The following is a 12679-nucleotide window of genomic DNA, read 5'->3' as shown; positions in this document are numbered from 1 at the left end:
TAGTTGCGACTATAACTTATGGCATTTTATTGTGAACAGGTGTTTTGTCATGTTGATTCTGTTCATCGACTTTTGGTGCTGACTGTACCTACTTACTTATGTTATAAATAAAACTCTTGTAGGTCCAATCCAAGCCCGTCTTGACACTTCTATTCAAATAGCCCTATTTGAATAGAACTGTCGGCACTAGTGAGCGGAGCTCGAGATTTGCTCTCCATGAGTCGCTATAATTTAATTTGAAATAGGGATTTGCTCTGAAGTGTTGATTTAGTTTAGCTATTTCGTTTGTTCTAAGTTGCGTCTTCGAATTTCATTTCATACCGAAACTATTTTCATCCTTCTAGGAACTTGTGATATTGAGAAGTTATAAATGGCTGAGGGTAGGTTTTGACGATGTCTGTTAATGATGCCTTTGTTGATTTTATCAACATTAATAATCCTTGACATTTGAAATAATATATGATATAATTGATTAGAAAAAAGAAAGTGGCTATGCAATGCAACACGTAGTACAATCCGATGTTGATATGCTGGAAGCAGATGTCCCGCGAGGACGGGGAGGCAGCCGTGCGCGTGTCGCTGCCGGAGGGCACCACGGCCACGGTGGGCGTGCGCGAGGGCATGTCCGTCGAGGAGTTCCTCGCCGCCGCCTGCGCACGACGCTCGCTCAACGCCCTCGAACACTTCGTCAGGGTCAAGAAGAGGCGTGACATGGAAGATCACAACTATTTCGTGCCACATCGCAGTGATCTCATTGAAACCTACGTAAGTTAAAATATCTTTCCCTAACTCTTCTCCACCACTTTCAGCATCTTGAAAATTCCAAAGTTTTTCATAAGCAAAGAAAAACATTTTTCTAATAATTTCTTGAACTTTACGACACAATAATAAAAATTTAAGAAGTATCAAACTTATAAAATTTCCAACGCAGGCAGTAGCTACTAGCTTCGAACTAAGTTACCTACTTTTTATGTTAATAGTTTGTTAAAAAACTGAACATAAGTTTTTTTTTTTTAAATGACGATCTTTTAAACTTACGTACACAATAAAAACAAACAGGAAAAACAAAATCAACTCCTCGCTTAGGCAAAAACTCGTCTACATAATTTGTATTCACAAACAAATATGAAAGATAGCCTTTTCATTAATTAGAATCACGATAGTGCTTGACACAAACGTGAGGCTACTGTAAAGTCAGAATAAATATGAGGTACACATTCGTGCAAGTGAAAATAAAAGTATAAAATGTTTTGTGACCGAGGTTGACATGAGTAGGGTCTGACAGAGCCCATTCCGTCACAGGCTTCACGCGACACAGCGTGGAAAGGTTATCAAAAAGTTATATTACTGTTACTTTAGGATCAACGAATGCGAAATGCATATGACGAAGTTAAATCCCATTTTGCTTGTTGTTTGAACGAATTCTATTTGTGAGGATATCTCGTAATCCTTTGAGTAAACGGTAAAACTGAACACAACAAAATTTTGAGGGACGAAAATGATTTCAAACAAATAAATATTGATGCTTTGGGTTTTTGTATTGTTGTAAAAGCTTTTGGGGTTGTTTCTTCGTTTCTTCTTACGTGTTACAAAGCATTTCTGCAAGTTCAAACTTAACGTTAACAAAAGATATAGAAAATTATTTAAGGCCTTGCTCAGTTTTAAGAAATTCATGTCACATATAATATTTAATCTTCAGAGTCGGTAGCTTAATCTCCTTAATTGTGTTTTAGAGTAAGGCGTTGTAGTTGTGCGGGGAAGGCTTACACTGATTGAGGTCCGACAGTACAAGGATTATATTCTACCTACCCCTTATCATGATTTTAAACAAAAAGCTATTCAAGTCTGTCACACTCATAATAAAAAACATATTTTGTCTTTGTGTCTAGTGTAGGTACATTTAGTAGGTTGTATTCTATAAAGATGTCTACTTAATTATTAAATTACCGGCTCTTTATGAAAAGAACTCCACAATTTAATACTTTCACACGAATAAATTACAATACTTAGGTGGGTACGTGCTCCACGAACAAACAATGCAAAAGTCACAACTTCGGAAAAGTTATTTAAAGTAGGAAAATGTAAATTTTATAAAATGAATTTATACATTTTTCTTTTTGCTGTTCGAAAAAAATATGGGTATTCAAAGTTACCTTTTTCAGTCATATTCACATAAATTGTTCAAGAATATCCTCCGGCTAATTATTTAGTTAGTCCCACAGGACCGAGTAAGCCCATCATCAATTTTCCGACCGTGTTCCATGTGGACGGGTTGTCACTTTGTCTTCAAAATAAACAGACCTATGTCTCATATTTATAACTTCGGTGGTAGCTGTTTGTTTTGCCCATTTATGGCACTAGAGAATGAAGCGTGTCGTTTTGCAAATCCTACTTGACACATGTTTTTGACCACGGTCGAGAAACCCGACCTTTTTAACAGTTCTGTATTTGAGCAAAACGGTAAATAATTCCAAATGGAACTCAGCTTTTCTTTTCGCTTCGAATTAGCAAAATGCTAAGCACACTGTACCTTAGTTATATTATTAGACAATCATCAAGTACGTAGCATGTAACATTGCTATTGATTGTTATATAGTTGCACACACACGAAGTTGTTGAAGTGTGCGCCAAGATCCTGTATCAAGTGGAATTACAACGCACGACGCTGGAGCAGATGTGGGGCTTCAGCGTAGAAGCCGAGCTCATTGAGAACGCCGAGCGACAAGACGAGCTCTGCTGCTACGTGAGCCGTGTCGAAGACAAGAGCGTCGCCATGCAAAATGGTAATTTATCGCCGCCTCACGTTATATTTCCATCTTTACCGCCTGCATTTCGCTGAAGTTTATAAGTAAAATACATCATAATATTTCTTGTGATAAAAGTTCTACGAAATCTGTAGCTTGCATAATATATTTTATGCAACGCGCCAGCTAGCCGCATTCTCTTTCATTTTATACTCTCATCGCTGCTTTTACTCTATATAACTGTCTCAAATCCATCTGCATTTTTAAATGACGTCCGGTCGTATTTCAGAGCAATAAGAAACATTTGAATTGTATAGAGTAGTAGATATTGAACTTTTAATTTACGTTGCTCTGTAATATACTGTTCAACCCACGTTCAACCCATATTTGAAAAAAATATGAACAATCATTCCAAGTACAGTCTTTTTCATTTTTCTGTCAGGTATAATCAAAGGCGACGAAATAATGGTGATCAACGGAGCGATCGTATCTGACCTAGATATGATGTACCTGGAGAGCGTTTTGCAAGAGGAACTGTCCCTCGTCATGATGATGAGGTATTTATACCTATCAAAGTGGTGTACTTTTATGGCCATAAAATAAATTTAACAATCTGCATCCTTAAATTTATATCAAAATTTCCTGAAATTGCATGAAACATCAATGAAACAGTTTGAGTTCATTAATCGAGAAGCACGGCGTCGAGAGGTCGTTAAAATACAATTATTCATAGCAGATACCGACGAGAATATTTCTTAATATAAAAGGTCGAACAGCGTTCCCATTTAGCGAGATTCGAAGTACCACTGACAAACAGGAAAGCGGGCGCCTAGCACCTAATAAAACGGAAGTTAAAGAGCGCGCAGCCGGGGCAGGGTGGAAGGCCTGTTCATCGGCATTTCCCGCCCTCATACACCTGACCTTTCGCGGCCGCGACAAGTTTACTGAAGCGCTCGCTGCGACCTACATAGTGCCCGCCTGCAGCTCTGCGCCGGCCTCCACCTGGCTCCGGCGCCCGCCACCGCGCACCAGCCATTGTGAACGACCGCAATTGAGCCTCTCGACGTTACCGCACCCGCGCCGCCTCAAATAATGCTTCCCAACAAATGTCATCTCGAAACAAGCACTCGCGACACGATATTATTATTGTTGTGAGTTGTTTCATCTTCCCGCTCGTATAAAGCCTTTCCGGCTTGAAGGCGCTCGGTTTTATTGTCTTGTTAAACCTGGTGAAGTTTATGCGTATAATTAAAGCATTACGTAACTTACATTACACACCGATGTAACCCTATATAGGCTCAAAGCTAACTGTGCTATCGTGAAACGTGAAACGGAAAAGGAAAAAGTGAAAGCAAAATAAAGTACACTTTTACTTAACGTATTTTCCAAACGTAATATCACCACATAAAAGTGGTGTTCAATTCCGTTTTCATTTCAAAGTTGCGATGTCGTTGTTGCCTTAATTGTTTTCGTTTTATTTTCATAATCGCAATGCTAGCGCTGGAAGCGAGTTATTGGTGCCCACAGTGTTATTTACTTTTGTGTGTTATATAACTTTCTACACAATAGCAAGGCATTCATATACAATCCAGAAAAAACACATCACGTGTTGTTTCTGTAAATCGAGTAATCCCGTTTTATGGTTGGGAAGAAGATTGTTATTTAGATATCGGTTTGAGCAGCGATTTATACCCAGGTCGTCGCGCACGGAGCCGCCGGAGCTGACGGGCGTGATGCGCGCCGCCACCGACGACATAATCGATTCCCTCGTGTGCCCGCCGCCTCCCAGCGAGCCGCCAGTCATCTCCGACGACATGATATCCGGCCTCATCGTGCCCGCGCCCGCCTGGAGTGAGTACTCGACCACATCCACCTCGCCCTTCACTTCACTACTCTCACCACCTACGCAAACATCTACCTTTTGTTTGACTTTGTCATCAATCGGCTGTCCTTAACTTTTATCTATTTTTGAAACTTTTATGTTGAACTTTGAATAATTAGAATATTGAAATTAATGTTATACCTACTACAGTACATGGTCTATGTTCATTCATCATGTTTTCATGTGACCCGCCCACGGCCTCTATTTTTCACTTTAGATGACGACGCATTTTACTTAGCAAAACGTTTTTAGCTTACGTTTTGTATTATATTACCCCCTTTGGCTCGCTATTTGAAAGTAACCGCAACGTCATGGTGATTATTTCAGTAATGCAATATAAGAAAAACATTTATTTTCGAATACAACATTTCTGCTTCATGAAGCATTCACATTTATACACTTATAAATAGATCTTCAGTTTATAAATCGTCTTGTTTGTGTAAGCGATTAGGCACTCCACTGCATTCTACACTAAGATAAATCATACGGAGACCGAATAATAATGTAATTAAGTAATAAAAGCAAATGACATAACTGTTGTATATTTTGTTATGCTATAATGCTTAGCATGCAACTCTTCAATAATATTTTCTTTTACGTAATAGTTGGCATCGCTACAGAATAGCCCTGAATCTTCATTTTGGAATTGTGGCTGTCAGCCAGTAATGCCTTGTGCATAACAACTACCTATCGCACGATGCGGATTATTTATCGATCATCGTTACCACGCCGGGATTCCGTTCATTGTCGTTATTTATACCTATGCTGGTTCAGCGAAAGCATTGTTTACCGTATACACAATCATCAGATGCTGTGAAAGCCACAATCAGAATGCGATACGATAGCAATGTACCTACTTGGCAAATACTGTTCCACAAGCCTTAGTATACAGAAGATATGCCAGTACGCTTATTGAACGCTGCGCTAGCTCGTCATGATTGTGTTATTAACTTTGTAACAATAGGTAGTTTACATAGCGCAACGTCTTCTGATAATATAGCCACACTTTGCTTTCTACTTTGCACTAAGAACCTTAACTAATTACAAGTAGTCATGTTTAGCACTACAGCTCTAAAGCTGACCTATTTAACGGACAAACATTTTTAATCCCCGAAAAAGCAGTTAAAATCTGCTTGGGTCATATTATAAATTTAATTCGTTCTGCGAAAGGCAGCCTAGTTTTCCTTATGAAAGAAGTAAATTGAGAATTATTATTTCCTTGCGAATTTTTTCCACTCCTTTTTCTTTCTTGTTTCTAGCTGGAGGCATTTCTGTTGGCGGGCCATTATTTAAAGTTACCGATCCAAATTGGTGCTCTATCTAAAGGTTTGCAGTAATTTATTTCACGGCTCGTGCTCCAGCCACATAAGAGGCAATTATAACCACGTATTGACTCGACGTGTAGTTGTTGTTTGTTTTATGACAGTTATAGGAGTATCGGAGTGCGGCTTGACGCGACCTGACTTCGAATCGCAGTTGGCCAACAATGGAAAGCTTTCACGCTAGCAAACACACTATTTATTACGACAAACATAGTGAACATATCATTCGTCTAATGGGTTTTCAGGAAAATGTCAGTGCTACAGTGTTAAAAATACTTATGGATATATGCATTTTAGTACGTTCCTTCATACAGTTTTAGGTTTTTCCCCCATTAAGTGGTATGTCTTCATGACTTTCAAACACAATGAGTTAAAAATAGTAACTTTCGCTGCTGTGCTAATTCTGCAACAAAAATACCGGTACTCTAAATAAAGGCCACGACCTCGCCTAGGGCTATTTGCTTGTGTCCGATGTTGACTTACCGCGGCCAAAAACTCATTGTGTGACTTCTTGTCATAAAGCGGCCTTTACATGAAAGTTTCATCACGAACAGTGTAATTTCCTCTCATGTTATTGAAATCTGAGCATCTCTTTTCAAACCAGTTTTATTGAACATTTTGATTTCAGAATTCTTAATCTTTTCGTATTAAAAGAGGATTTGAGGAGAGATCGTTAGTATTATACTGAATGCTGCGTGAGCATGTGTGCCAAAAGACATATTTTTACAGCTTAAATCTATATCGAGTCGGTTCAAATATCAAAGAGATAAAGAATATGATTTGATATAGCAACGTTTTAAGTAAAAGGTAAAGGGAACACACAAAATGAACCATTCAATTTTGATTTTGGGGAAACTCTTACCCACGTTTAAATTCCGGTTTAGAACATAATAAAACTCCGAGAGGCGTCTCTCTCTATATAAAGTCTTTCGTATTTATCATGCCGAGGTAATTTTACCTGTACATTGTGCCTACTGTTATCCATCTACTTGAATGATGGATATTCATAAAACTTTTGCAATTTCTTCGTTTCTTATAAATATAAACTGTGATTTACATACCTACTTGAAACAATATTGGTAATGAGTTTCACGGACCTACCAAGTACATACTTATTCGTAGTTTACATTTTGCGTGTACATACATAGCAACATCATATTTGAAAAATCAACATATCACTCATTAAAAACTTAAAAGCAGAAATTGACTTGTAAAATGCAATACAGGTAAGGAGTTGTACAGCCCGGACCAAGACGGGCACGGCGACGCAGTCAGCACTGGTCCACCGAAAGTCAGCTCCCGAACTAACTCGTTCGAGATCGAAAATCTGCTTAAGGTATTTTACAAAATGACAAAAAAATACATTACCACGCTCGTCACATGCACGCCTTTGCGACTTAATCCCCGATTCAATTATCTAGCTCTTCGAGAATATTCCCGTTTTATTTCGTTAGCGTACCCGCATGGTAATGTCTCTCTCGAAAATAATAATCGTCTCTGGAGATTCAGTCAGCGTCCCCTATTATATCCCTTCCTCTACCTTTACACATTTATAGATATCTATTGATTTTATCATTGCCGAAAATATCTCTTAGAATAGTGACTGAGATTATGTTGGCGTTATCTATCCCGTCCGTTTACGTAGATTATATTAATTGCTCCGGAGTACCTATTGTTTTAATTGGTGTCTCTTTCTTATTAATCTTCGCTTTTAGGTGTAATAAGTTTGTAATTTGGTATGTAAGAGCTTATGTATTTATAGAATGTTAATAAGTACATGAGACATTGTCATTGGTACGACAAAAAGTTACCTGTATGTACCAGGGACCGATTTTACGTAGAGTAGGTTACCTTACATAAACTGAAATTAGGGCCTAACACAAGAACCAGAATATTGTAAAGTCCTATATTTCGGCATGATCCAATAACGTGTGGTGGGACAGAGTGCCGAGCAGGTGACGGGGTGGTGCCGCTCGCCGGCAGAGACTCGGCGCGGCAGCCCCACCGGCAGCGTGGCCAGCGCCGCGGCCGGCACGCCCTCGCGACACCTCTCCGATGCCGATAAGCTCAAGAAGGTACTCCTGGAACTCGTCGACACTGAACGAGCTTATGTCAAGGTAAGAAACCACTCACGATTCACGACTTGCCACTATGTTCCTAGCTATGTGTTCTTAGTGTAGAGATTACGTGTTTCACTTTTATTTTCAAAGAAGTGTATAATTTGTCTGTCTCTTCTTAATTGCGAATAACGAATAAAATAAACAATTTCTAATGTACAAAGTATCCAATAAAATACATTTTACTCGTAGATAATGGGCACCATTTTATTTTTCAAAGAAACGATTGGAAGTAAGAATATGGTAACGAAAATTCCAATTTAGGTACCTGATCAAATATTTTCCGCATTTCAGCTTTATTGTTAACTAGGTAAATAACATTTCAAATTAAAACTAACTGCGCTCACTCGCTAACTACTAGTAGTTATCCGTATAATATCTACAAACTAACAAGTTGGAGACACATTCGCGACTAGTTATTCCGACTTGATTCGGAACTCCTGATCTCCTGCGGGTAGGCTGCTCCCTAACTCAATAAACGGCTGTTATGATTGCTGAATCTGATTTCTACCGCACGATTCAATTTTCAGATTCAAACAGCTTTACTATTTGAAAGATAAAGTCGTTTCTTTCATATAAATATTCATCACGGACCCAAAGTTTTGATGGATTTATAAAACGTATTTTAAACTTTGTAAACCTAGTCGCACCTGCTCAACGATATAACTGCCTGCTATCGATTAAAAAGTTACTTTTAAAATAAATCCTAAATGGGGTTAATTTAAAATTTAGAGCTACTTTGTGATATTCATAAAAAAACTTTAACCGCAACCAAGATGTTTAATGGAGGCAAACGAGAAAGTAAAGCTATTAAACAATGCAATTTATTTTTATTTTCTTATAAAAATCTGGCTTACTATCGTCTGATAGCATCTTCTCATAGAGATAGAAAAAAATGGTGATCGTTTTGTTATATCACCTCATGTAATGGCTTTACGTCGAGCGTAACAGTGTTATAAGGAAACCCTTTAAACAGTATCAAGTACCGGACAAGATCTCATTACACGCGAGAATACATCGAAATGCTAAAATATATACAGCTGTACATGTATGTACGACTAACTTTTGTATCACTGGAATGTATTTATACAGTGAGCCACTCACTAATTGCTGCACAATACAGGGTTCTACAATATCAAAGCACTCATTAATTGCTCTAGAAATGCTTCATGCAGTATAAGACTTAGAGCTACACAATGACATACCTAAAGCTCCTACTTACATCATATTTATAGATACACACGCCTGTACAACAGCAGTGTTGAACACGTTTTAATCGAGTTTGAAACAAAAACTTTAAATGTTAATTCAGACACGCGTAGAATGTAACACGGAGCGTTATTGCTTCCAGCACCTGAACAACTTACTGGAAAACTACCTGGAGCCCCTCAAGAAGGAAACTTTTTTATCAAACGCCGAGATCAACGCTTTGTTCGGCAATATTCAGGAGATAGTGACTTTCCAAAGACAATTCCTGCAAAACTTAGAGGAAGCGCTTGAGGCTGAACCTAACTTCCATCACTTTGAATTTTCAAACCAGTTCAAGGTACACAATAACCATTCTTTTGTTGTATTAGCGTGTAATACTTTTTCATTTTCTACAGCGTCTATGCTTTCTTTCAGAACGTACTTTTTGCGGTTGGGAACGCTTTTCTGTATTACGTAAACCATTTCAAATTGTACAGTTCTTTCTGTGCTAGTCACAGCAAAGCTCAGAAAGTATTACATCCAAGTAAGTGTACATTTCTGTGGTCTGTTTTATTGCAGGTGTTGTTTGTGTGCGTGATTAACAATATGTTATCGTTGTATTGTAGATGAAGGTAATCAAGCTTTACAAGAGTTTCTTGCGGCTCGAAATCCAAAACAGCAACATTCATCAACGTTGGAGTCGTACTTAATAAAACCCATTCAGCGGATATTAAAATATCCTCTTTTACTTCAACAATTGAGAAATTTGACTGATGTAAATTCGGAGGAGCATCTCCATTTAGTGGGTAAGTACCTTGACATTTAGATATTGTTGTCTACTTTGCTTTGTTTGTTGTTCTACTAAAGTTATATCTTGTATTTTAAATAATTTCAGAGGCTCTGAAAGGCATGGAAAAAGTTGCAGAGCACATTAATGAAATGCAACGAATACATGAAGAATATGGTGCTATATTTGATCACTTGTTTAGGCAACATCAAAAGTCTTGCAAGCAACCTATAGATCTAAGTCCTGGTCTGTATTAAAAAATGATTCGATATAGTATTAATATTTAATTCAAAGTTTTGTGTAAAAAAAAAAAAAAAAGGTAAAAATACTATAAATATATAATTGTATTTTAATCTTTCAGGCGATTTGTTATACTACGGTGGAGTAGAATGGTTAAATATTTCAGACTTTTTAGGAAAAATTAAAAAGGGATTGGAGTTGCACGCAATGTGCTTTGTATTTAAATCGGCTGTTGTCTTCCTCTGCAAAGAAAGACTGAGGCAGAAGAAAAAACTTATGGTATGCAATCTTCACTTTTACTTAATCGAATTCGCTTCGTATCAGTAACATTGAATAATTTTTACGTTCAACATTTTAGGGAGTGTCATCCAAAAATAGTTCCAACGAGGTAGAAATTATCAGGTACCAGGTACTGATACCAGTAACCGAGGTGCAAGTTCGGGCCTCCTCAGCCAAAGACATGGACAGCCATTTCCTGTGGGAGCTCATTCATTTGCGGAGCCAACTGCAGCGGCGCTCCGAGAAAGTTTACGTCCTGTCTAACAGGTGCGAGTTTGAAACTATGATTGATTCGATTACCATTCCGGTTGGACTTTAGTTTTCAAACTATTTAAATGATAATGGTGAATTGATGCTTTGTGTTGCTTAATCAATTTCAGTTAAAGTTTGACAGGAACTTTTATCCGATCGACAGTAATAGAAATGTATTCGTGTTAAGTTTTTCTGGATGATAAATTACTTGTGCGAGTATGGTTTATAATATTTGAACCTGAGGATTTATAATTTTACTCATACCTGTCTTGATTGGTATAAAAGTTTACCAATGCAATATTCGTCAGTGATCAACACAACATCTATCAAACGATTGATTGTTGAAGAGTCTACAAGCATCCTTTTTCTACAGTACGGCGGATTTTCGCAACGCGTTCCTCAAGACGATCCGGCAGATCATCCGCGAGTCCGTGCGGAACATGTCACTGCCGACGTCGCGGCCTGCGCCGGCGCCGCCCCGAGCGCCGCACACTCTTGATCGAGACAGGCCCAAACACCAGGTATTTAATTTATTCATACATTTATGTACACAGTAAATATGTGACTGGTGCTTATTTACTGTCCGGTAAATGTTGTCTGATCTCAGTATATTCAAAATAAATACAAGTATTTTCTTTGGCTTTGACGTGGAAAAATCGTGTGAATCGGGATTTTTAATACTTATGTGTTATTTTTGACAGTCAACAGTTATCCGGATGCATATTGAGATTTCTGTTATTTTTGCCTAGGTGCAAGTAATGCAAGGATCACAAACCCTTGGAAAAACAAAGAAGCCTAAAACTACTGGACAACGATTATCGGCAGGAAACATTGAGGTACGTCCATACTTCCATAGAATAAGTATACTTACGTACACTATTAGGTACATTCCATCTCAACTTATTTGCCTTAGATATTAAAAAACACATTTTCTAAGAATTCATGTAAAGTCGTAGGAATTAATGAAAACTCGTAATTAATGCAATGTAACTACCGAGCTTCATTGATATCCATCCAAACCATTACACCCAAAGAGAAATCAAACATATAAATGTATGTCATCACAAGCTTTCGAATTTACATTATTTGTAGGATAGAATTAAGGGTGTATTTTGTATACTCTTGCAGGTAGGCGACTTATCGCGCGAGAACTCTCAGGATGCTGACGAGCCGCCGCCGGAGCCTCCTCCCGAGGAACCCGCCTTCAGGCATCGCAGCAAGACTCTTGGTGATGCCACTGGTTAGTTCACTCTATTACTTTAGCTTATATTTATTAACTTCTCTATTAACATAAAAAGTACTGAAATGTTTTTTCCTTTTTATTCAACTCTAACGAGTCTCTATACCTCTATACTTAATGAAATGTAAGCTTTCTAGTTTTGGTATATTATGTCTATTTGCCCTATCTTATATTTATCCTATCTTTCACTTAACTCAAAAGTTGTGAAAAAGACAGTTTCTATTAATAACTCTTTCTGTAAAGTAACTACTAATTTAATCGAATCATTAACTTCATATACCTTTGTATCCTTGAGAATTTTTATTATTAAAACCATGCAGCTTCAACTTAACCCTAACACGTACTGACGCTACTAACAGAGACCATAGTGAAACGCGCGCCTCCGCCGCCGCCGCCCGACGCCGACAAGTGCGACCCCGGCTGCAAGTCCGAGGGTGAAGACGAGCAGCCCCCACCGCCCGCCAAGCGCGGCCTCGGCAGGACCCCCAACCATCTCACGCTTAGGTACGAGTCTACCCTGCTCCATGTGCTGCGAATGGCATATTGAATTGATTTCAAGATGATCTTATACTTAGATGGGAGAAAAATATTGAAATAAAAAGTAAACTAGCCATCAATTTTGACAAAA

General features: G+C 38.2%; 1 protein-coding gene across 12 annotated transcripts in view; it reads left to right on the top strand.

The window, feature by feature from the left end:
- The window catches only part of LOC124630403, a 76013-nt gene that overhangs the window by 57094 nt on the left and 6240 nt on the right, over positions 1 to 12679 (top strand). For 10 of the 12 annotated variants that reach the window (XM_047164296.1, XM_047164295.1, XM_047164292.1 and 7 more), the window contains exons 27-42: positions 541 to 765; positions 2597 to 2783; positions 3187 to 3301; positions 4441 to 4595; positions 7175 to 7284; positions 7892 to 8065; positions 9417 to 9611; positions 9689 to 9797; positions 9880 to 10059; positions 10149 to 10286; positions 10402 to 10559; positions 10639 to 10826; positions 11185 to 11332; positions 11561 to 11647; positions 11940 to 12051; positions 12411 to 12555. In XM_047164296.1, the coding sequence (XP_047020252.1) occupies positions 541 to 765; positions 2597 to 2783; positions 3187 to 3301; positions 4441 to 4595; positions 7175 to 7284; positions 7892 to 8065; positions 9417 to 9611; positions 9689 to 9797; positions 9880 to 10059; positions 10149 to 10286; positions 10402 to 10559; positions 10639 to 10826; positions 11185 to 11332; positions 11561 to 11647; positions 11940 to 12051; positions 12411 to 12555 (2426 nt within the window). The remainder of the gene's footprint in view (positions 1 to 540; positions 766 to 2596; positions 2784 to 3186; positions 3302 to 4440; positions 4596 to 7174; positions 7285 to 7891; positions 8066 to 9416; positions 9612 to 9688; positions 9798 to 9879; positions 10060 to 10148; positions 10287 to 10401; positions 10560 to 10638; positions 10827 to 11184; positions 11333 to 11560; positions 11648 to 11939; positions 12052 to 12410; positions 12556 to 12679) is intronic. The other 2 variants (XM_047164287.1, XM_047164294.1) reach the window with 2 other exon arrangements.

Source organism: Helicoverpa zea, chromosome 5 (genome assembly GCF_022581195.2).
Source record: "Helicoverpa zea isolate HzStark_Cry1AcR chromosome 5, ilHelZeax1.1, whole genome shotgun sequence".
Classification (NCBI taxonomy): Eukaryota; Metazoa; Arthropoda; class Insecta; order Lepidoptera; family Noctuidae; genus Helicoverpa; species Helicoverpa zea.
The sequence above is the reverse complement of the archived record's forward strand: the minus strand, read 5'-3'. Positions and strand labels throughout refer to the sequence as shown.